Source organism: Equus przewalskii, chromosome 14 (assembly GCF_037783145.1).
Source record: "Equus przewalskii isolate Varuska chromosome 14, EquPr2, whole genome shotgun sequence".
NCBI lineage: Eukaryota > Metazoa > Chordata > Mammalia > Perissodactyla > Equidae > Equus > Equus przewalskii.
Window position 1 is genome coordinate 48,480,723 of NC_091844.1, and position 24,080 is coordinate 48,504,802.

Genomic DNA, 24,080 nt, shown 5'->3' on the forward strand with positions numbered 1-24,080 from the left:
ATAAATATTTGACACATCTACACAGTGATCAAATCTCTCTGATTTTTTTTTAGGCTTTGTTTTTCGAATCAAAAGATGCAAAGTAGCTGATCTGAGTGTTTATCCCTTAAGAAACTGTTGTGATATCAAAATATTTTGTCTTTAATACTTAAGTCGGATGTGACAGACATGCAAAAACGATCAGCAATCTAAGAATCTGTTATAACAATAGGACTCTTACACTTCAGTGTGCACGCAAATCACCGTTAAAATACAGATTCTGCATCAGTAGGTTGGGGAGGGGTCCTGAGGGGTCTCCTCTGCTCTGCTTTTGCCTTCTAAGATACTGCAATTTGTATCTATAAAAAAAAAAATCAGATTCTATAATGTGGAGCAGTTGACCACATGGTCACAATATTTGGATAGCTCAAATTAAAGATTTTGAGAGTTAGAGGCCGGCCCACTCTGATTCTAGGGAGAAAGCGGCATGTTATAAATTGGCCACTCTTTGGAATGTCATTAGAGAGACAAATTGTTCAGTATATAGTGCCCTGACCAAGTTGGTAATAAGATGATTTCATACTTGAAATTATTTATTCCATATCCATTTTATAAATGATTGTCTATAAATATAGAATATTTATAATCTACTATGAATATAATTGTATTCTTATAATTATATAATACAATTTACTTCTTTATTAAGTAATCATTATTTGGCACCCAAAGGATTTGTAAATTCATCTAGAGATTGTTTGTAAAGTTTATATTCACCAAGCTATGTTTTTATTTTGATTATGTCACTGGTTTCCTCCAGGTTAAAAGATGCCAGTGTCTGGTTGTCATAGATTCAGTTGTTGGGAGTTGAGCGTGAGGCAGGCCCAGAAATTACAATATTGCATACCTGGAATACAAGAGTATTTGTTTGTTACTTTCCCTGTGTATCATGTGATCTCTGGAGAACTGACTGGTCATCAGCCCAGACAGGCCTAGAGCGGCCTGTTTGGTTTCCAGCACCTGAGGTTATTTAAACAAATGCAAATCAGTTGCACAATGGGATTGGGAAATTGTTGGACCAGAGTCTGGGAGCGGGCCCTATTTTCTTTTGGAAAAATTTATTCAAGTTTAAACTGCATTTAGTTTTTGGTCATGAGTTACAGGCTCATTTCGTGACACTACCTGGGAAATAGGGAAGAGCATAAGACTGGAGTCAGGAGGGCAAGAATTATGTTTTGATTCTACCCTGATTAGTTACGTCACCATAATTTTATTTGTTGGATGCCTCTCTCTCTTCATCTAATAAATAAAGGCATTGAACTAAATAATATCTAAGTCTCCTTTAGCTTTCATATTTAATGACCTCAAACATATCATCTTTTTGGGGGTTTTCTGATGTATACTTGGCAACTTATTTCCAGATTGGTTGCCTTGATGTGTACCTAAAGTGAAATAAAACCTTGAAAAAGGAATATTTTATAAAGCTTGATTTCTTGCTTCAGATAATAGAAGCTAACCTCAGAATGGTCATAGGTTGAATCATATTTGGGAATTTCAGAATGTTTTCCAACACTGCATCACATAGAAAATCTAAGGGAAGAGTGAACTACTCTCTTTAAAATACTGCAGTTTTTCCTTGTAATAATCAATTGATTGTTTTAATTTCTGAATTACACAGGGTTGTGGCAAATAAAATAGTACTGTTTTCTGTTACACTTCTTAGGGACTGAGGATTTAACCTGATTGTGATTTTCAATAGGCAGACTTTCCTTTTCTGTTTTTCTAAACTTGCTTTATCTTTATAGTCAGAGACAGCCAGGCTTATTATTTAATTTAATAATGTAAAATTCTAGTGCGTACCTTTGTTTAGTCAAGGATGTTTCTGGCAAAATATTCTTGTGTATTTGACTTCCAGAGTAGAAAAACAAATGAAGCAAGTCTCTCACTCAAATGTCTATTTTTGTTCATTTGTTTTTTTCAGATGTTGATTTTGCTTTCTAGTTTGTGTTTGAAGACAGCCTTAGAATCACATGAATATAGTAAAACCTTACAAACCTGTGTGATTGGGATTGTATATGTGAAAAGCAAGATAATCAAGAACAATAATGTAGGCCAGTTTCTTGGCATAGGAAAATGGCCTGACGTTCTTCCTGTAAGTGGGGACAGTGGAACTTCTCTCGACCCAGAGGCATCCCTGTCCTCAGAAGGTAGGGTCATTCTCTGGCAGATTCTTCACTTAGTAAAGAAGTGCAGTGAATGAACTTGAAAGCTGTGGAAGCAGAGGCAAATTAATGAGATTTTACCCCATGTATAGGCAACAGAAAGGGATATCACACTGCTGATTCATGTTCTAAGACCGCCAAAAATTTTGCTTTATTTCTCTTATGTTTCCTAAATTCTGTTACTTGTTCAGTTGGGTGGTTTTGGACCTGAGAATAGGACTCAGGTTTATTCCTGTCAGATTTAACTTTGTTAGAGGCAGCTTATCTAGTGAGCTTGATGAGAATGTATAGAATTCCAATTTTTCTTTCTTTTTTTTTTGAAGAATTTTATTTATTTATTTATTTATTTATTTATTTATTTATTTATTTATTTATTTTTGGCGAGGAAGATTGGCCCTGAGCTAATATCTGTTGCTAATCTTACCCCCCATTTTTTTTTCCGGAAAGCCCCTCAGTACATAGTTGTATATACTAGTTGTAGATTCTTCTAGTTCCTCTATGTAGGAAGCCACCTCAGCATGGCTTGATGAGCTGTGCTAGGCCTGCACCCAGGATCTGAAGCAGCAAGCCCCAGGCCGCTGAAGCAGAGCTCGCTAACTTAACCTCTTAGCCATGGGGCTGGTCCCCAAATTTTTCCATTGAGCATTTCCTCAGAAAACTAGATGAGCAAGAACTGTGTTTTTTCATCTAAGTTATTGGAGGGGTGAAAATTGAATAGGACTTAAATCCAATGGCACCCTATTAAATCTCTTCCTCCAATTGTATAGCACTGTGAAACCAATTAGTATAGAGTATTAAATAAATGCTCCTAGTTTGTTTTTAAATTATTTCTCTAGTTATATCATAACATTTTGGTGAATAGTAATAGATACTCCCTTCATCTTGATATTGATTCGTTAATCAACATATTTAGAGTATGGTCCTTCAAACGATTATAATTATATCCATGCAGCCAATATATTTTTTTCTAAACCTTATGAGGTTGCTCTGAAGAGCAAATGATGTTAAAGTTTATTAACATGCATTGCAAAGTGTTTAAATGCTATGTAATTGATATCAATAATAATAATACTATTATTTTAGTTTTTACTAATAAAAGTAGCATTAATAGGGATAGTGTGTTGCTCATATCACCCTATTAATCAGAAAGAAAATACTTTATCAGATTAATTTGTTTTATTCTCAATCATCCAGATTATTGAAACTTTTTATTGAAATATAGTCTTAATACTAGGAAGTGCACATATCATAAGTGTATAGCTATATTATTTTTTGTACTATTAGTACACCTATAGCCAACATGCAGATCAAAAACAGAATGTTACTAGCACCCCAAAAATACTCATCACCAGTCTCCCCTCTATCCTACCAAGGGTAGCCATGTTCTTGGCTGACAACAGTAGAGGTTAATTTTGCCTGTTTTTAAAATTTTTATGTAAATGGAATCATAAGTATGTTCTCTTCTGTGTCTGGCATTTTTTTTTTACTCAACATTAATAGTGTGAGATTTATCCATATTTTTGCGTGTAGTTGTAGATCATATATTCTTACTGCTGTTTAATATTACATTGTGTGACTATACCCCAATTTATTTATCCATTCTACTATTGACTGGCATTTCAGTAGTGTTCAGTTTGAGGTTATTATGTAGAGTGCTACTGTGAACATTCTGGTATATTATTCTGATGATCTTTGTGTGCACTTTTGTTGGTTGTATACTCACAAATGGAATTTCTGAGTCATAGGGTAGGCATATGTTCAGCTTTAAAAGATAATGCCAAACAATTTCAAAAATTTCCCGCCAGCAAATATGAGAATTTCACTTGCTCCGCATCCTCAGTAACACTTGGCACTTTTATTCTTCCTCATTTTATTCATTGCAGGGGAATGTATTGATATTTCACTGTGGTTTTAGTTTGCATTTCTCTGCAGAGTGATAAAATTGAACATCTTTTCATGCGGATATCTTTTTTCAGGAAGTGTCTGTTCGAGTGTTTTGTCTTTTTTTCCTGTTGGTTTGTCTAGTTTTTTTCTTTATTGATTTGTATAAGTTCTTTATGTATCCTGGATGTAAGTATTTGTTGATATTTGTATTGCTATGGATCTAATTTCTTCTTATGTTTATTGTTTCAGCAAACATCAGAAGTACACAAGATGTTTGGGACTTGTATTTTAAAGTGGAAGTAGACCCATTCTTTAACTGTTCAACAGGAAAACATAAATAACACTTCACCACGCTGCTTGGTGTTTGCATATGACATAGCACAAAACTTAGTGACAGAGACTATGCAATAGCAGACAATGAATTGGAGGAAATATAGTCCTCTTATATTGTAGAAAATAGAATGATTTTCGTATTTTCACTTAATGTATGTATTCTTTCATGAAAAAGAACATAGCGAAAATAGTTTCCCTGCTTAAGAGTCATGTCTCATTTATAGCATTTCAAAGTAATGTTTTATTCTACAGAGTGAATTTTTCCGAAACTATGTGGTTGCACATAATGCAAATTTGAATTACCTAAATTTGAAATTAAACAATATAAAAGGAACAATATATTTTCATTTTTAAGTAATAGAAATATCATAGTGTTAAATGTCATCAGCACTCATATGACTTCAAAGCTTGCCATGTAGTGAATTGCAAACTGTATTAACTATTTTTCCCCTTGGCTCTGACACATTATCTGGTAAATGAATCCTTTGTCAAGATTCAGTCTGAATTATACAGACTTGGAATGATAAGAGGTCACTTGGATAAAATACTACAGCCTTATAACTAGACCAAACCTCTTCAAGCCCCCAAACTCTGTTCTTTAGTTGTTTAAGGATAGTCAGAAGACTGAGTTCTAGTCTTGCTTCTGTTACTGACACACTTTCTGAATTTGACAGTAATTTAAACTCCCTGGGCCTTACTTTCTTAATAATTAAATTAAAGGGTTGGCCTAGAGGAGGGTCTCTAAAACTCCCTGTAGCTCAGAGACCTATTCTGAGTATTCAATGGAGATGAAAATTTTATAAATATCATCTTCAGATAACTGGATATCACCATATATGATGTATGTGTATATATAGAACCAGAATTCGCTAACTACCTATCATCAAATGATCAGAACAATGAACAGAGAGAAATGAATTGAGAGGCATTAGGGAATGTTACTTTTATTGATTATGGTAACCATTTTCTAAGTACTGAGGCTTCATAATATATGAAATTCCCCCAGGATTGCCTAATGCCAAATAGTGCTTATTGTAGTTGGTCAATTTTCATCTCATCAGTACTCTCATCAGCAGTGGATGAGAATTACTGTTTATCCACAGCTTTTCCAAAACCTGGAATTTTTCTCTCTTTTCATTTTTTGTCCGTTTTATGACTATGAAATGGTATCTGAATATAGTTTGATTTCTGCCTTTCCCTGATGACTCAGAGGATTGAGCATCTTTTCATTTATTCAGAGGGCATGTATTTGTACACTCATTCTTCTATGAAATTACTGTATTTTTTTTGCCTATTTTCCTATTGTTTGTCTCTCTTTGCATATTAATTTATCAGAGTGTTTTGCATATCTTGGATTCTAGTCCTTTCCTTTGTTGAGTAATATGGTATGAAACTATTATCTCACAAGTTTTTATTTAAATTCTTACTACCTTTATTGTTTTATTGATGAACAGGTGTTCTCAATTTTAATATGATTGAATTTATCAATATTTTATTAGTGCTTTGTGTGCCTATTTTCCAGACTTCAGGATCATAATTTCTTGTCTGACAAAAATTTTACAGATTTGCTTCACTAATGTATACTGTAGTCCATGGAGAATTAATTTTTGTAAATCAAAAAATGATGAAAGATCCAATTTCATGTTATTCATATAGATAACCAGTTGTCCCAGCACTGTTTATTGACTAATTTATACTTTGCTAATTTATCTGCAATGCTTGATTTGATATAAATCATTTTCATATATGCTTAAGATTATTTTTAATTTGATTGGTTATCTTTATTCCCTCTATCCTAATGCATTATCTTAATTACCACAATTTTCTAATAAATGCCCATCTTTAAACAGGAAAGTTGCTCTATCTTCTTTCTCTGACATATCTTGGCTATTTTAGGCTCTTTGTTTTTCCCATAGAACATGTAGAATCAGCTTTTCACATTCATTTAAAAAATTCATTGAGATTTTTATTGGAATTTCATTGAATGTATATATCTGTTTATACATATTTAAAACACTGGTTGTCCCCGGTACATAGAACACTGCAATCTTTCTGAAATACCTTAACACCAATAATTTTTGAAGATTATTTTGTTCTTTTAATTTGTACAATAATATTTACTAATATGTTATTTTTTTTTCACTTATAACCTTTATAATGCTTATATATTTTTCTTGTCTTCCTACATTAGCTGGGACTTCAAGTATAGTATGTTGATAATGGGCATCCTTGTTCAGTTTCTGATCTTAAAGAGAATACTCTAGATTTTACAATAAAATATGACATATGCTATTTGTTTTAGATCGTTTAGCACATTTATCATATTAGATGGGCAAGGAGGAAGACATCTACCATTCCTAGTGCCCACCAACTTTGTCAGATGCCTATACAGACATTATCTCATTTTGCCATGAAAGATCGGTATCATTAACCATTTTCAGAAACTGAATCTTGAGAAGATGCTTAATTGCCCCCAATGCAGTTAGCAAGTGGCCAAGCTAGTATCTAATTTCATGTTTTGGCCTACTTTTTTTTCCTCAGTATATCAGAAATATTTAGTTGTGCTGGCCCCCAATATCAAGCCACTTGCCATATTGAACTAACCAGGTAGGCACACACCTGGACTATAAACTTTCAGAGACAGGAATTAGGTTAATCTTGGTCACTCCATTACCCCTAAAGACTAGTACTGGGCTTAACATTGGGAAATGCTAACCCAATATTTTGAGTGTATGAATGGGAGGGACCTTCTGCTGTGGATTGGGTTGTCCTTGCTATGACTCTGCCTCAGAATATGGTGGGTTTGGCCCAAGCACTAGCCTTCACTAATAGTTTGCTAGTAGGCAGTGACTAGTCTTCAATGGCTCACTAACCTAGCGAAAGTCCCTAGGTCTTCACTCTCTTACTCAGTGCCATGCCTTGCCTACCTATAGCCCCTTATGTGCGTCCGGGGAGTCAGGTCATCAGCACTGACGAGCTGAAACTTTGAACTCTGTTGCAAGGACATGAGTTATTTGACTATCAAATGAAAATAGCCCCAAGGCAAAAACCTACTGACAGGGTAAGAGTGAAACCCCTTTTGGTATATGAACTCTTTAGTGGGTATAGTAAAAATGCCATACTACCAGTGAAATGTATTAAGATTCCCTAGTACCACTTATAATTCTATGTTTATAGTTTATCAGAAGCTGATTTCAGACCATACTGTCTCATTTTTCTTGGCACAATGCTATCTTTGCCCAGGAAGTTGAGACAGTTTTTGGCTTATACTCTTCCGTTGGTTAAACTCACTTCATCAGTGGGAAAAGCCTACTCTTTTCAAGTAGCCGTATTTCTGTGTGATCTATGTAATGTCTGGCGGGATCCACATTGTTACTCCTAACTATGGTAGAAGACTGAGATATCATAGAAAATGTTGTGTTGAGACTTCATTTACATGCTATCCCCATGATGATGTGGTGGAATTCTTACCAGTTTCCTAAAAGCCAGCCCTACCATCTGCTTGGTGAGATCAGGGAATGAATGAACAATCCAGCTGACTCAATTAAGCTTTCTATCACTGCTTCCTACACCCGGGAAAAAAAAAATGCGCATGCTCTATAGGAGATCTCTTTACTCTCAGTCCAAATTCTATTTTTTTCTTTGCTTTCCCCTCACCAGATAATTTGTTATGGTTTCTCAGTGATGAAAATATTTGGCTCTTCACTGAGAAAATTTTTGAATATAAATGTCTCACTGAAAATTAAAATAACGCATCAGTTGGATGGAGAGAATATTGCAAACACGTTGGAATCCATTGTTGCCAGCAGAGTAGAACCATCCCATATGCATTTATGGTACCTGATTCGTGCCCTGGAGATATCACAGAGCTACTTTGCCTGATCAGAGCTCTTGTAGTGATAGTTAAAAATTAATTGAATTTTCAAGAGTGTCAGCTTTAGCTACTGCCGTTGCTGGTCCAATAGCTGAGGAGGTTTATTAAAAATATACTGCCACCTACAGTACTATTTGACCGTCTTTGACAGGGCTCTTGCCATGAATGTTAATTAAAGAGAGTTAATTTGGGGATGATTAGTTATTGTTTCTGTTAAAATCTGCTGATTTGCATAGTATATTTCTTTACTCATGCCTGTATGTTATCTGTTTTCTTCTAGGAAAAGAAGAATATATTGCCACTTTCAAAGGATCTGAATACTTCTGCTACGACTTGTCTCAAAACCCCATTCAAAGCAGCAGTGATGAAATAACTCTGTCCTTTAAAACCCTTCAGAGGAATGGACTGATGCTTCACACTGGGAAATCGGCTGATTATGTCAATCTTGCCCTGAAAAATGGAGCTGTCTCTCTGGTCATTAATTTGGGATCAGGGGCCTTTGAAGCACTAGTGGAGCCTGTGAATGGAAAGTTTAATGATAATGCCTGGCATGATGTGAAAGTCACCAGGAATCTGCGTCAGGTAACAGCGCAGTGGATAAGACAGTAACTGGCTTTGTTTCTCACTACAGCTGTGTTTGTGGTACTTGAAAACCCTAACAACATGATACAGGGCTCCTCAGAGTCGCTTACAAATTAGCTTTTTCTTCTTCTGAGATGAATCTTCCTGCCATACTTGAGCAGGGGCATATCTAGAAAGTTCTGGGGGCCCAAAGGCTATTTTGATACAGCGACATATGACAATTGCCCAGAGGGCTGCAAGGATATCCCTGCGACCTGCCCTTCCTGTGATGTGTGTAATTTTGTTGTGTTTTTGATTTTTCATTTGTTTGATTTTGAATTCTAGTTTTCATGGTGATCATTTGGAAGCATGCACATTGGGGTCATTAAATCACAGTTCCTTTTTTGTAGTTGAAATAAAACCAGTGTGTTTGTGGTTTGGGATTGTATCAATCCCTCTTCTCTCCTCACCCCCACCTCTGAACTGGGGACTAGAAAAGTCCCTGAGGGGGGAAAATGATTTTGGGGGCTCATGCATCTCCTGAAGAGTCTGTTTATAAAGGTGTTTTTATTTTTGGTATAATCACTTTAAGTTAAACCCCAAATGACTCTGGAGAGGCCAGTTCATCTTCTAGGTGCCCATTTCTATTTGACCGTACTTTAAAACATTTTTGCAAGAGTCTATATACTAGGAAAATATCAATTCTTCAGTAAATCTATGGGTCCACATATACTGTATGTTTTTAACTGAGACATATTATTACAGTATATATATATATATATATATATATATATGTACAGATGAAAGTGAATAGATTGTCCTTATATATTGAACATCATAAGCTTTGGTTATTATTTAAAATTTTATGACATTACAATGTATCATTTTGTTAAATGTTGACAGTGACTAATTTTTCTGCAGTACATGCTGATCTCAAACTAATATACTTAACATATTTGTTGTTTCTCTGAACAGTTGCAGAATGACCGAATTGTCTCTGGTTTTCCTTTACTAAAACAGCCCTCTCTTTCTGAGCTGTTAACCATCTAACCTTTTCTTTCCTGCTTCTGAAAGGCTTAAACTATCCGAGCTAGAGAAGCAAAAAGAAATTTTAGGAGTGCAGATTAGTCTAGCTAAGGCAGACAAGAAAAACTGAAGGATTCTCAAGACCCCTCCCCCCCAACACCCCGAAGACCTTTCAGAGGCCTTATTGGCATGGGTGGGGCCTGCATGCTTCACACCTGCCTTGGGAGATGGTCGCCTGCCATCAGTGTAGCTGTAGACCAGGGATTTCCTCTAAGTCTGTCTCTTTGGTTTTCCTTTTTTATTTTTTCTCTCAGATTCTCACCAAGAGACCGGAGGCTCATTTCAGAGAAGCACAGAAGGAAGGGTGGGGCTCGAGGAGCCCGCTTTCTAGATTTGCCTTTGCTCAGGTTACAAACCAATCTGCGAATTGGTAGCTTAAAGGCAATTGTAGTTATGCAGCCGGGGTGCATGTGTGGCAGGACAGATTAAACATAAATCCATTCTACTCATTCTGTGTGTCAGGATCTTTGCTTTGTTTCATTGCAGTAAACTGTGACCCTAAAGTCCATCAATATGACCGAAGGAAGTTTTGGATTGAGGAGGAGTCCTTGTATGCTGTAAAATTGAGTAGTAGGGCAATGCCAACTGATTCCTACGAATTTCCTGGGATTGGGGTGGGTCAGGGTTGGGGGCGGATCACTTATGGGCATAAGGCGGCAGTGGTCAGCTGATAAGCTTTGAATCCCTTTTAGACTTTTTAATTGTCTGTCAGATGTACTCAGGGAGACAAAGGGAACATTGCCATATGTCTGTTTCTGTCTAGTAGCAAGTTATGAACAATACTGGCAGGAAAAATATTACCTCTGTGGGAGGCCTATTTGTTAGTCTGCTTTTTTCTTGTAAAATTTTTTTGCCCTTTTTCTATGTTACTAACATGCTTAATAACTAACATGTCATTCATGGAATGTTTCATTCTACTAACCGTTACCTGAATCAAAAAATGTACTAACATGGTAGAGACCATCATATTTTTTAAGTAACGATCGTTATTCTGTTCACAGTTTTTAATTTCCTTTCTCCCCCCTTCTCCACAAAGCACTCAGGCATTGGACACGCTATGGTAAACAAACTACATTGTTCGGTAGATATCATTCTAATTGTTTCTTATTTTGGGTTTGCCGTGTGTTTTCTTTCTTTCTTTTAACTGTAGACATCATTAACAAAAGAGGAACTGCGGTTGGTACTCTTCTGCTTACTTTGACCTCCTTCTTTTCATCTGTTGTTGACCTTCTTATTTTTTACCTGTTCCTGTCAACTTCTGTTTTCCAACTCACCTGTAGGGGCATCGTTAACGTTTCGAACGTTTTGCATCCAGCTGTGGTTAACACGGGATAAGACAAAATGGTGGCTGGCCCGAGTGACCGCAGGCTCAGCCAGTCTCTAACCATTCATGATGCATGGCATGCACACTTGATTTGGGAATGTTGGAGATGCCACACCCACTCATCTTTCCGTCATCTCAAAGCAGTTGTTTTTTCCTTTGGTTCTCCCCGTTTTCTTTCCTTTCCTTTCCGAACTGTACTGTCCCCCCTGCATGTGCACATCGGCGTGTGCCGCTTTGCTGGTTGTTTTGCCTCTCCTCCCCTCTGGCATGGACGTAGGCACTTGCATGCTGAACAGCTGCTGCTCAAGAGTGCAAATAGTGACGTTGCTGGAAATAGCTTGCGCCTTTTATGTTAACAAGGTGCACGTTGTGATTAGTTAATAACAGACAACTAAACTTTACTAATATGTACACCAGCAAAACTAACCTAGGAAGCATTTTACTAACACCATTTTTGTGTCTGCTAAATAACTTTTGAGTTGCAATAGGGATGATGCTGACACTAGTTCAATAATCAGCTAACTCTCTAACTAGTTTAGATCTCTTAGGGCTAGTTGAATAGAATCCAAGAATAAACCTCAAACAGACATGAAAATGGGTTCCGCCATAGGTCTAAAAATAAAAACCAAACAAATAGAAAAAAAAAAAGCAAAAAGCAAAATGAAAAAATAAAAAAAACAAAACACAAAACAGGCATATCCCAGGATTACAGTATGTAGGTCTGAGTATAGCGTGTCCTTTCCCTGTGCTTTGTTATTTAGGTGACAATATCAGTGGATGGGATTCTTACCACAACGGGCTACACGCAAGAAGATTATACCATGCTGGGCTCTGATGACTTTTTCTATGTTGGAGGCAGTCCCAGCACAGCCGACCTTCCAGGGTCACCAGTCAGTAACAACTTTATGGGCTGTCTCAAAGAGGTAAATATCACTGTCACCAGAATCATTCCTAATTCATGATCTCATCATTTCAGATCTGAACTGAAAGCACCTTTGCTGAAGACCTGATGTTTCCAGAGTCAAATGGCACAACTTTAAATTCAGTATTCTACTGTTATTTGTATAGGATTGGGGTGAGGGGGGCAGGTCATCGAACATTATGAAGCACTTAAGTTCCTCTTCTTTCGTAGTCTGTAAGTAATTCACAATTAAGATTTGTATGGGTAGTTGTGTATTAGCTATAAAAGAAAGTCAAACACAAAGAGATATTGGGTCTAGAGTTAAACTAAATTCCTTGTTCATTTCCACCTAAATGCCTCAGGTGTTATGTATACAGAGTGACTTGTTTGGGCAGTACAGGAAAAAGAAGAAAAAAAATTAGGCCACGAGAGAGACTATATAAAACAAAAACCAAAAACTTAATGAATCTGTGATGAAATACTTTTCTTACTTTATTTTAAACACTTTCTGAAGGAAGTAAAGCTGTTTCATTTGTGATCTGATGAGTTCACTTGAAATTTTCCTGAGTAAAACTATCAGGATAAAAGATAATAATTTTGGGTCCAGCCTTGTGGCTGAGTAGTTAAAGTTCTGTGATCTCCACTTCAGTGGCCTGGGTTTGCGGGTTCGGATTCTGGGCTCAGACCTGCTCCACTCACCAGCCACATTGTGAAGGTGTCCCACATACAAAAAAATAAAGGAGGATTGACACAGGTGTTAGCTCAGGGCGAATCTTCCTCAGCAAAAATAAAAAGATAATATCATCCCTCATTCTCAGCTGTCATTATCTGTTGTAACTTTTGCTGGGATCGAACTTGTTGGGGGATGGAAAGAGAAAGATTAGGAAGTCCTTGAAGTTCAGTTTGTACTTTAATATTTTTCCATAAAGGAGAATATTTTTCATTCAGGCACAACACAATTTCTTTTGACTGCTGGAACCAATTTCCTCTTACATTGTATGGCTGCAGTTTAATAGTGTAGACCTCTAAAATATAAAGTTTAATAATTTTTCTTCTTTTGAGCAAGATTAGCCCTGAGCTAACTGCTGCCAATCCTCCTCTTTTTGCTGAGGAAGACTGACCCTGAGCTAACATCCATGCCCATCTTCCTCTACTTTATATGTGGGACGCCTACCACAGCATGGCTTGCCACTCAGTGCCATGTCCGCACCCGGGATCTGAACCGCCGAACCCTGGGCCACCAAAGTGGAACATGCCAGCCCCTAAAGTTTAATAATTTTGAATTTAGTAATGACTAGCCATAGGTCCTGTTGGTAAGCAGTCATGTACTTTGGTTCATTCTAAAGAAAATATTTTAATCATATAAACTTGATTCAGGTAAGCCTCGGTGAAGAACAATTACTGCTTGAGTTATCCTTTCCCATCTTCCAACCTGTGAACATGATAGATGCTGCATTGCCCAGTATGTGGATGTACACAGAAGAGTCCTAAGGGGGATTCGAAAATGCTACAGTTTTAACAAACACAGGAGACAGAGTTCTGAAAGGTGGAATCTAACCATACTGTGGTGGGAGGAATTGATTACCTCTCAGAGAATAATTTTCACTCTTTACAAATATGTATTGTGACCCAGGACTATGTTAAGCTCTGTGGGCATAATAAAATAATAATAATACTTATTATTATTATTATTATGGTACTGACATTTTCTGAACTCTTATTTTGTTCCTGATGTTATCCTAAGAGCTTTACAGGGATCTCCACAATATAGGTAGTAATTTTATTACCTGCATTTTTTAGACAGGAAATTGAGGTTCAGCGCAGGTAAGTTTCTTGAGCAGAGTCTCACAGCTAATGAATATTAAAGTCTAGAGCTTCATCAAGAAAGTCTGATGTCAGTCTTTTGTGATCTTAGCCACAATAATATACAGCATTCCAACAAAAATGTGTGTTCGGGTCCCTGCCATAGAAGATTGTACCATCTCTCCAGTTGGTTACAAACTGAAATCGTTTTTAGAAATGTATAATAGACGGTGAGGAATGAGGTATTAAATTGTGTGGCACAGTTACACCCATTTGAGATCATAAAGGGTGAAATGAGTGAGAGATCTGGTAGACAGGGAAGATACACAGAAGAGTCAGAATGTGCGTCTTGAAGGATGACTGTGATTTGGATTGGCAGGGGATAGAGAATGTATTTCAGGTTGGAGAGAAACATAGTAAAAAACATAATTAGATTTCACAATGAGATGCCTAAAATTCCCTTCTGGTGATGGGAATTGGAAGGGGAGGGCAGAACCTCACCCCCAGCCACCCACCCCATTTGCTCACTTCACTATGAACAGGCCAACCTACGATCAGCGCTTAGGCCCTGCTTTGTCTACAGAAAGTTAGTCCTGCCATGGACTGGAAAAAAGAAAGGAATCCAAGGATCTTTAGCAGAAACTGGAATCTAGCTAAAGAGCCCTTTGGGGTGTCCTGTAAAATACGAGGTTTTCTGCAGTGAACCTCCGGGTTCACCTGAGCCTCACTGTCTTCTGATGGTTCCAAGTGGGCAAGGCAATTTTTTGTGTGTATGAAGCTACAGTGGATAGCCTTAATCGAAAATTACAGTTTCAGATTAACGTCTTTAATGTTTAAATGTTAATCAGTAGTCCATACACTTTAGAACTCCTCCCCTTTTAATTGGCCTTTCAACCACAAAAACCACAATAGCAAAAACAAGTCAGATGATCTTCCACGTAACTTGTGATTGGCAGTTACTGAGTCCATACAATGGGTATTCATTCACTCGCCTATTGTCTCTATAGGTTTTGGATACAAATCACTCCTCTTTATTCATTGGGCACTTCCCACTTCTCTCTCTTCCACAGCCTGGGGTATGTGTTTGAAGCAAGTGCTGCCAGTTTTTTCTTGATGTGTAATCTCTTGCACTTTATTTCTATCTGATACACCAGAGGGTGGGAGGATACAGGCGGATACAGCCTGCAAATCAAAACAGACCTCAACTGGAGGGCTTTTTGGTGGTTCATAGTTTTCATCCACGTCTGAATTACTGTCTATTTAGGATGCCCTGCTCTTCCTACTACTGAAATGAAATAGTGACAAAGTATCATACATTTTGAGTTAAATCACCTTATTTTAGATAGGTAAGCTTTGTAGAGTTATTGAAAAGAGAAGAACATACCTATGTTCATTCTCACCACATCTCTCTTAACACTAAGCCCACATAAGTTATCCTTAACTCTCGCTTGGGCTTTCTGGCCTGCAGCACGTTGCATGTATAAAACATTATGGCTGGTAACATTTTTGTTTTCAATCTAGTATGTAATCCTGATTAAAATGACCAGTCCTGGGAAAGATGCTAATAATACATTGTCTGAAGTCATAGAAGAAATTTTGCAGTGTTAGAATAGGAAGGATCCTGGAAATCATTCTGCAAGTCCAACCTCCTTGTTTTGGAAATGGGGAAACAGACCTACAGAAGTTACTTGACCCACCCAAGAGCAATGAAAGGGTAACATTAGAATACTGCCCAGATAAAATATAATATTTGAATGGCTGGCTCTATTTCATTGTAAACAGTGGCACTTGAGGTAAAAAATAGAGATGGCCTATTTTCTCACTAATTCACATCTTCATTCTTTAAGGTAAAAAAAGAAAGTACTCAACATAATGAAACAACCCATAATCTAATGTTCATTAGAAGCAGTTAGGGCTTTCCCTGCATGGCATTTCATAAAGCCTGTTTGAAATGAGACTTGGCTGGTGTGTAGAAGAACTAACACTCATTACAAAAATTATTATTTTTTAGTGATTATCAACTTTCAAAATAAGGTAAAAGTGGTTCAATGTAATTTGGCGAAACCTAACCTGAACATTCTATGGTACTTTATTCAAAATGAGAGGGAACTTCAGGGCCAGCCCAGTGGTGTAGTGGTTAAGTTTGTGCACTCCGCTTCGGAGGCCCAGAGTCTGTGGGTTCAGATCCTGGGCATGGACCTACACACTGCTCATCAAGCCAAGATGAGGCAGCGTCCCACATACAAAATAGAGGAAGATTGGCACAGATACCTCAAGGACTATCTTCCTCAAGCAAAAAGAGGAAGATTGGCAACAGATGTTAGTTCAGGGTCAATCTTCCTCACCAAAAAAAAAGAGAGAAAGCGAACTTTGAATGGCCAGGAATTTGTAATAGGGGGATCAAAGTAGTTTTTTAAAAATTGTTTATATATTCATTATAAATAAATCCAAAAACCTTTGAGAAATGTTTGCGCTCACTGAAAATGACTTTCAAGGATATAAATTTGAGAAAAGTTGAAGGAAAAATTGTAAATAATAAGTTACCATTATACACAGCCTGCATCTATGAAATTCCTAGGGGATAATAGGTCTTTAAAAATCTGCTTTTTAAATCTGATTTTTACAAAAGCAGTACTAATCATACTTTAGCAGAAACATTTTTTATATTCTTTGCATTTTTTATAACATTGAGTGAAAGCTAAAATATATGTTGCTTAAGAGTTATTGATCATTTTAAATTAAATTAAATTTTTTTAGCAAGCAGTTTTTGAGTGACTGCTACAACAGGAGAGGGAATTAGAGGGCCCTGCAAAGAGGTAAATCATGGTGTCCAAATGAGGTGCTTGGAGTCGGTTTGAGGACGTCTGTAGCTCTGCCCATTAACCTTAGCGTACTTGGAAAACATTTTTCTGTATAAAAGAATCACAGTTGATTCCTAAGGTACTTATTAGAGATTTTTTTAATATCTTCAAAGATAGTTGAAAATCTCACAAATATGTGTTTCCCTTCCAATATTTTAACCACGAGGGCTTCTGTCGTAAGTGACTTATAAGGGAGGGTTATGCTGCTCCCTCATTAATCTTGCCTCAGAATCTACTCTTCGTATTGGGCGTTTCTTAGTCTCTTTGTGCCTCTAAAATGCTTTGAAACACCTATTTCCCTCCTGCAAAGTGAAGATTATTTAACATAGTTTGTTGGTAGAGAAATGAAACTGAAAAAGGAGGAGAGGATTGTATTTGATAAAACAACCTAGAACCCTTTATGAAGTTTGTTTTTAGCCGTATGTACCTGCTGGAGGTTTTACAATCAGTTGTTTGAGGCGAGACGCTGGCTGTGTGAGGCAATTTAGAGCACTGCCGCTAAAAGTTGCTTGGGATGAGCCTAAGGAAGGATTCTAGAAAGAAAATTAAGTGAAATGCTAGGGGGAATTAAATCCCTACTGAAAATTTCATCAACCTAATTAGATCAGCTCAACCTTTAATTACACTGAGAAACTTTTAGCACTGAAAATTTGCAAGATGCTATGAGGTGGATGAGGTTCAGAAAATATCCTCTTATGTAAGCTTTTTCCCCCACTGTGGAAAAATAGTTGATTTCTCTGTGTAATCAGCATGGTCCCCTTTGCCATTTGCAGTGGCAGCACTGTATTTCCCACAATGTACCAGTATCAGCACTGGGAAAGAGATGCAATATTTCCTTCATGCAAATACCCCTTAATTCCTGTCTTTCTTCTTTTGGACAACAGAGAACTTTAGAAAATTGTAAAGTCCTCAATTTGTTCCTTTCCAGGGTAGAGCCAGCTCATCAAATGTAGCTTCTCAAGCATCCTGTTGTTCCTGTCTTATTTCCCTCATTGCTCAGAGAGGAGTAGAGTGCCTGTCATTTACTTATAAGAACAAAAGTCCATGGCAGAATTTGCATTTCAAGTTGTTTTTCAAATTTTGAAACAAAAGGTTTTGTGACCTGTTGGGGAAATTTGACCAAGCAGAACTTTAGAGTGTGAGGGGATCTTAACTGATGTCTGTAAATCACGCAACCTTGGACGAGGGAGGACTTCTTCAGTTGGGAGGACAACATCCTCATGTGTACTCCAAAGTCATGATTAAACACATTTCTCCCCAGGCTTTTATTTCCTCCAGACTCTTCCTGGTTAGGGTTCCTGATACTTACAGATACTTTCTACCTTTCCTCTTTTTTTATGTTGTCACAGTCTATATATTGGTAGGCAGCATTTTACAATTCAAATACATTGACCTTTCCACATGCCTCATTTACTCTTTTGGGAAAAGAATTGCTTTTTGCACTCCCATCTCACTTCTTCCTAGACATATTCTGTACAGATCCACTTTTTTTTTTTTTTTTTTTTTAAAGAAGATTAGCCCTGCGCTAACATCTGCTGCCAATCCTCCTCTTTTTGCTGGGGAAGACTGGCCCTGAGCTAACATCCGTTCCTGTCTTCCTCTGCTTTATATGTGGGACGCCTACCACAGCATGGCTTCCCAAGCAGTGCCATGTCCTCACCTGGAATCTGAACTGGCAAACCCTGGCCCACTGAAGCGGAGCGTGTGCACTTAATTGCTACGCCACCAGGCCAGCCCCCTGGATCCACATATTTTTACTGACCATATCATTATGGATATACTACCTTATCATTAGGGATATACTACCTTAATTATGTTTAGTAAAGTGTCCTCTCTTGAACTAACCATTAAGATAGGTTTTGCTGATGTCCCCAGTGTAGGGGAGGAAGACATTTCCTCTATCTAATGTGGGTTCGTCTGGCTGGAGAACCAGTTAAATTCACATGAGACAGAATGGCAAGGGAAAATTGAACAAAGCTTTATGAGGAACCATGGCCCGGGCCCTTTCTTCCCGAAGAAAGAAAGGGCACCGAAGAAGTAGGGTGCACAGGGTGGTTATATACCCCCAAACAGGCCGTTTCACATGATTGAAATGTCCCTCCCACAATAGTCACAAGATTGCCCCGTCAGCACAGTGCTTGATGGACACAGCAGATAGTGGGTCTGCTATCTTGGTGGGCGTAGCAGGAGGCAAGTCTATTGCCTCAAGCTGGGTGGTCACAGATGAGCACAGCAATCAGTTCCTAGCCTAAGGAAAGATGTTTAATCCTTAAAGAAATGCCAATGTTGGGAGGGGAAGGGAAGTCAGTTACAGGAAGCTACCAGACAAGCACAATAAAATGCAGATTTAAGTCCTTGCCTTTGGCATTGATTAAGAGTTTCTAGAGAGAAGGTCATCTCCTTTCTTCTTCCTGGTACAGAGAGGGAGGCACCTTTACAGATAGAGATTTAGTTCTACTTTTTAGTTGCTTTCCTGTCTGCAAAGAAACCAGCCTCAAATAGTCCTCATGCCAAAGAGACATATCTTGGGGTGGCCCATTCCAGTCCCCACACCAGAATTAATAAACTGGAAGAAAATACAAAGGAATTCCCTGAACACAAGGACCCACACACTGGCTCTGGGCTGGCTTCCTAGAGGCAGGGTCTTGGCTCAGTGACTCATGGCAGAGCCAGGGTTAGCCCAGCTGGAGAGGAGGCAAGTTGGCCTACAGTGTTTTGGGCAGAAGTTCTGGTCTAGAAAGAAAATAAATTTCCTCCACTTGATTTAAAATGCAGAAGATGGCAGTTTGCTTTTAAAACTTTAATGAGAAAACAAGATGGGGTTTGTGGGAATGTCAAAGAATTTGGCAAATTCTTATGTGCCGTTAACCTGATTTATTATAGGCCCTGACTAATTTCTTCCAGATCTTGGAAATACTGAAATGTGTTTCAACTCTTCTGCTGTAATAAAGCATCAGCACTAAAATGTAAGCAGAGGTCAATTACCCTTAACTCCTTTCATTTGCAGGATAGCAGACCACAGGTCCCTTTAAGTCAGAAATCCCCCTTTCAATTTAAGCAGGGGAACCCCTATAAGGTAATTGTAATAATAATATCTCTATTATGCAAATGAGGACTCTGAGATCTCAGCCAAACACAGGCCTATGAGTGGTGGGGTTGGACCCTGAGCTTGATTTCCTATCCCTGAATTGAGTACTCGGGCTAGTGAGCACATTGTCTGAATCAGATCATCCAAATAAACTGTAATGATATAAACTCTGTGGCACCTAATTGTGCCTTTGATTATACTAGACACCATACAAAGGGACATTAAAGGTCAGAGCTATTGCTGAAAGAGTAAGGGAATTGGTATATGCCAGAGTAATAGTAATAATATATTCAGCATTTTCCATTTTTTTGTATACTGTCTGCAACATCCAATGAGCTACCCAATAGGCTTGTGCCTAGGGGCATCAGTAATGCAACAAAAATAATTTACTTAAAAAAATAAATTAATGAAACTGTGTGAAATAATTCAATATTCGGTATTTCAAACATAGCAGCAAGGGAGTCATAGAAGAAAAAACAAATTTTCTGTGCACTTCTGGCATTTTATATTCAGTACTGCTTTTGTTATTAAATTACACAGAGGGGTGCACTGTCATTTTTCCACTGCTTTGGATGTTCAAAAGTGACACTCTGAGCATGACACTAGTTATACACTAATACTATGCCCATTTGATGAATGAGGATATGAAGACAGGGGAGGTTAGATAACTGACCTAAGGGAAAACAATTACCAAGTAGCTGAGCCAAGATCCGAGCCTGAATAATCTGACCACAGAATCTTTGCCTTTAACTGATACTCTGTGTTGCTTTCTCTGCTCCTAGGGTGATCTCACTTCTTTTTCCTCAGCCTCAATATTTTTATAAAGGAAAATTAGATGAAATAAACTTTATAGGAACTTTGAGGGGAACGAAAACACAAAAGTACAGCCTAGCTTGCTAGGATATTGGAGAAGGGTGTGTCTAAGGGAGAGGGGAAGGGGCAAGAAATATTTCTTCGTTGCCCAGTTATTCATGAGCTTCCAGGGGCGTTTTTTTCCTCCCACAGTTTAACTGGTACCGAGATGTTACCTGCATGAGCCTCTTCTCTTCTCTAGCAGCCTGCACAGCCTTTCTCCTCTAAGGGCATAAATAAGATAATAATGCTTGTCATAAATTTCCGTATTCTGTAGCCAACCATATGAACAGGGATGCACAGAAAACAGATTTGGAAGTACTTTCTAGATTTCTATAGAGTGTTGGCTTCATACATTGCTAAGATTAAGTTGGCTTCTGTGCATCATAGCCTTGCGGGCAAGGGAAATAAATTGGGGCAGAAACCAGGCATTTTGCCATAGACACTCCTATTTGAGATTGGGTTCAGGGAGTTCCATCTGCTCAGGTCCCCAAGGAAGTGGAGCTCAACTCTTTAGTCTACAAAGCATCTGGTGAATCCTTGTCTGGAATTCAGCTTTTTGAACATAGCAAACTCTCTTCCAGGGGACTCACAAATTTTATTTCCCATCATTTTTGGCAGATGCCCCATAGCCTGGAAAGGTATCAGCAGTTGGCATAATGCATTGTAGTGCTGTCAAATATCAAGCTTGCATAACATGGTTTAGTAGGGGGTTCAATGACATTTTAACTCTGAGAACTTGATACATCTCATGGAATATGACATTTTTTAGCTCAGCAGAAAGCAGTAATGAATAATGTCTAAGATTGAACATTTCCTCTTAATTTCAGCACCCACTAGAGTATCTTGTTTAAATTGTTCCATTTGCTTACGCATTGACACTTGCATGTGTACATTCAATGAGACAACATTAATCCATACCTACTATGTGCCAGGCTCTGTACTAGACACTGGGGACACATAAATAAATAAGATGATGCACTTAGGAATCTTTAAGGAGGGCCTAACAAAGAAACAGAAAATTACAATACGAGTTCCTTAAGTGAAGTATGAAAAATTGCTTTAGAAATGCAGCAAAACTGTGATTAATTCTACCAGAGGAAATCAGTAATGCTTTCAAAGAGAAGATGACAAGGACTCTGAATTATCCTCTCTGTCTCTCTTTGCTCAGCTCTATAATGGGCATGATATTATACAGATTGAAGCACAATAAATTAGTTCTGCTCTCAGAATTGGAAAATAATACAAAAGATAAAATGACACAAAGGATTAGAAAACACATTACAAAGAAAAAGAAAATAAAAAGCTCTATATAAATGCAAATTTGTACTTTACTAAGTTTGAGCCATATTTTAAAAATCTGAGATCCATCCAAAGCAAAGTGAATATTTTGGATTTCATCTTAATTTCTATTATGAGATGATATACTCATCTTTAGTTCTTTGCATCAAGTGCTGTGTTTGGAGAAAATTATTTCTGTGCACAGTAATTGGTCTTTTTTCAGGAGAATGATCACTATTGAAACACACTTAAAACAATTAATTACTTTAAAATGAGAATAATACTGTTATCATTCAGAAGCATGTGATTCTAAATAATAGGAAAATGAGATTTTTATCTTTATTGAGTAAATATTCTCTGCACAGAGTAATTGGTGACTCTGAGTGTTCAGCTTAGTTCTCTGTATATTACATGACTGTGTACTATGTACCAGGTTCTGTGTGAAGTACCAGGATATAAGATAATTAATTAGGTTGACACAGGTCATCTAATCAAGGTCATGATAAGTGTCCTTCAAACATATATGTATTTTCTGATCCTAATTTTCTAAATGTGAATCAAGTGGGATGACAGTAACTGGCCGTAGGTGGGTATTACATTAGTTAAGATGAATGGCCTTGGAATCAGACAGACTTGGTTCAAATCCTGGCTCCCTAGGCTTGGTAGTTGTATGACCTGAGAAAAGTTATTTGATATTTTTGTGCTTCAGTTTTCTTCCCTTTAAAAGATTGAGACTATGTAAATGAAGCCTTCAGCATAGTGCCTGGTATACGGTAATATTTCAATAAACAGTGAGTATTAGCTATAGTTATAGTGTAGATAGAACCTACTTCATGGACTTGTGACCTATTTAGTCACACAGAACCCCATACATAGAAGGACTTTGCTCTTGGTTTAATATCTTCCTGTTGCCATCTCAAAATTCTTAATAATTTTTAACAAAGAGCTCCTCATTTTCATTTTACACTGAACACTACAAAGTATGAGGATTTTCCTTAATGCAGACAATTTATGAGATTTTGTTCACATTATCTCATTTAAAAAGTTCTTTCATTTAACCATCCTAACACCTTAGTGAGGAAATTGAATTAACTTGGAAACCACAAATCATTTATAACATCATCAAGGTTGCATCAGTAATATGTAAAAGAAATCAGAAGAAAACCTCTGCTTATTGACTCAGCCCAGTGTGCTTTCCTCTTTTGTTCTCCTAAATTGCAATATCTGACTTCTAATGTATCAGAAATTTGTAAAGATGATTAAGAAACTCACAACTTTTGGAATAACATGGGAATCTTTTTAAGGAACTGAGTTGGGAATAGTCACTTAATTTTTTATAGCTCAAATAGAAACAATATTTTACTTTTTAAGGATGTTATCATCATCATCATCAGATTTCAATTCACATTACTTTCAAAAACAGTTGCTTTATTCCCTGCCTGTATTCCCTGCTTGTGGACCAAGCGAGTCTCATATGTGAGACTTAAATGTTTGTTTGAAAGAGTGAATCGACCCATTTGTTAATCATTTTCTTCCCCAAGGTCCCGAGGCTAAAAGCTATGGTCACCAAAAATCAAAATCAATCCTTCATTTACATTCTTTTTAGTTATTATTTAATAATTTTTTGATTTATTATGTGTTAATCAACACGTTTATATAAAGTTACATAGAATTTATATCTGAACATTTTCTAAACAAGGCATGCAACTAAAAGCTGTAGTTTTTATACAGTTTGAAAGGAAATAAAGTCCATCGACAACTCATAGCCCACTTAGGGATTTACTACTTAAGGTGTGGCCTGTTAACCAGCAGCCTCATCATCACTTGGGAGCTTATTAGAGGAAGAAACTCTTGCCCCGCTTCAGATCTACTAAATCAGAATGTATATTTTAATAAGATCCTCCGGTGATTTCATATGCAGATTAAAGTTTGAAAGTCACTGAGCTAGAGCACCTCAACCACCATATTTTATTGACATCATTGACTGTAAGAAGTGCGGTTATGTTATGAATCGCTAAACACTGCCAATTAACC

At 37.3% G+C, this 24,080-nt stretch overlaps 1 protein-coding gene across 44 annotated transcripts in view; it reads left to right on the top strand.

The window, feature by feature from the left end:
• Positions 1-24,080, top strand: part of NRXN1 (neurexin 1) — a 1,068,408-nt gene that overhangs the window by 403,032 nt on the left and 641,296 nt on the right. For 19 of the 44 annotated variants that reach the window (XM_070573943.1, XM_070573962.1, XM_070573942.1 and 16 more), the window contains 2 exons: positions 8,570-8,871; positions 12,022-12,183. In XM_070573943.1, the coding sequence (XP_070430044.1) occupies positions 8,570-8,871; positions 12,022-12,183 (464 nt within the window). Of the gene's footprint in view, positions 1-8,569; positions 8,872-10,972; positions 11,018-12,021; positions 12,184-24,080 lie in introns of all 44 variants that reach the window. The other 25 variants (XM_070573944.1, XM_070573958.1, XM_070573931.1 and 22 more) reach the window with 2 other exon arrangements.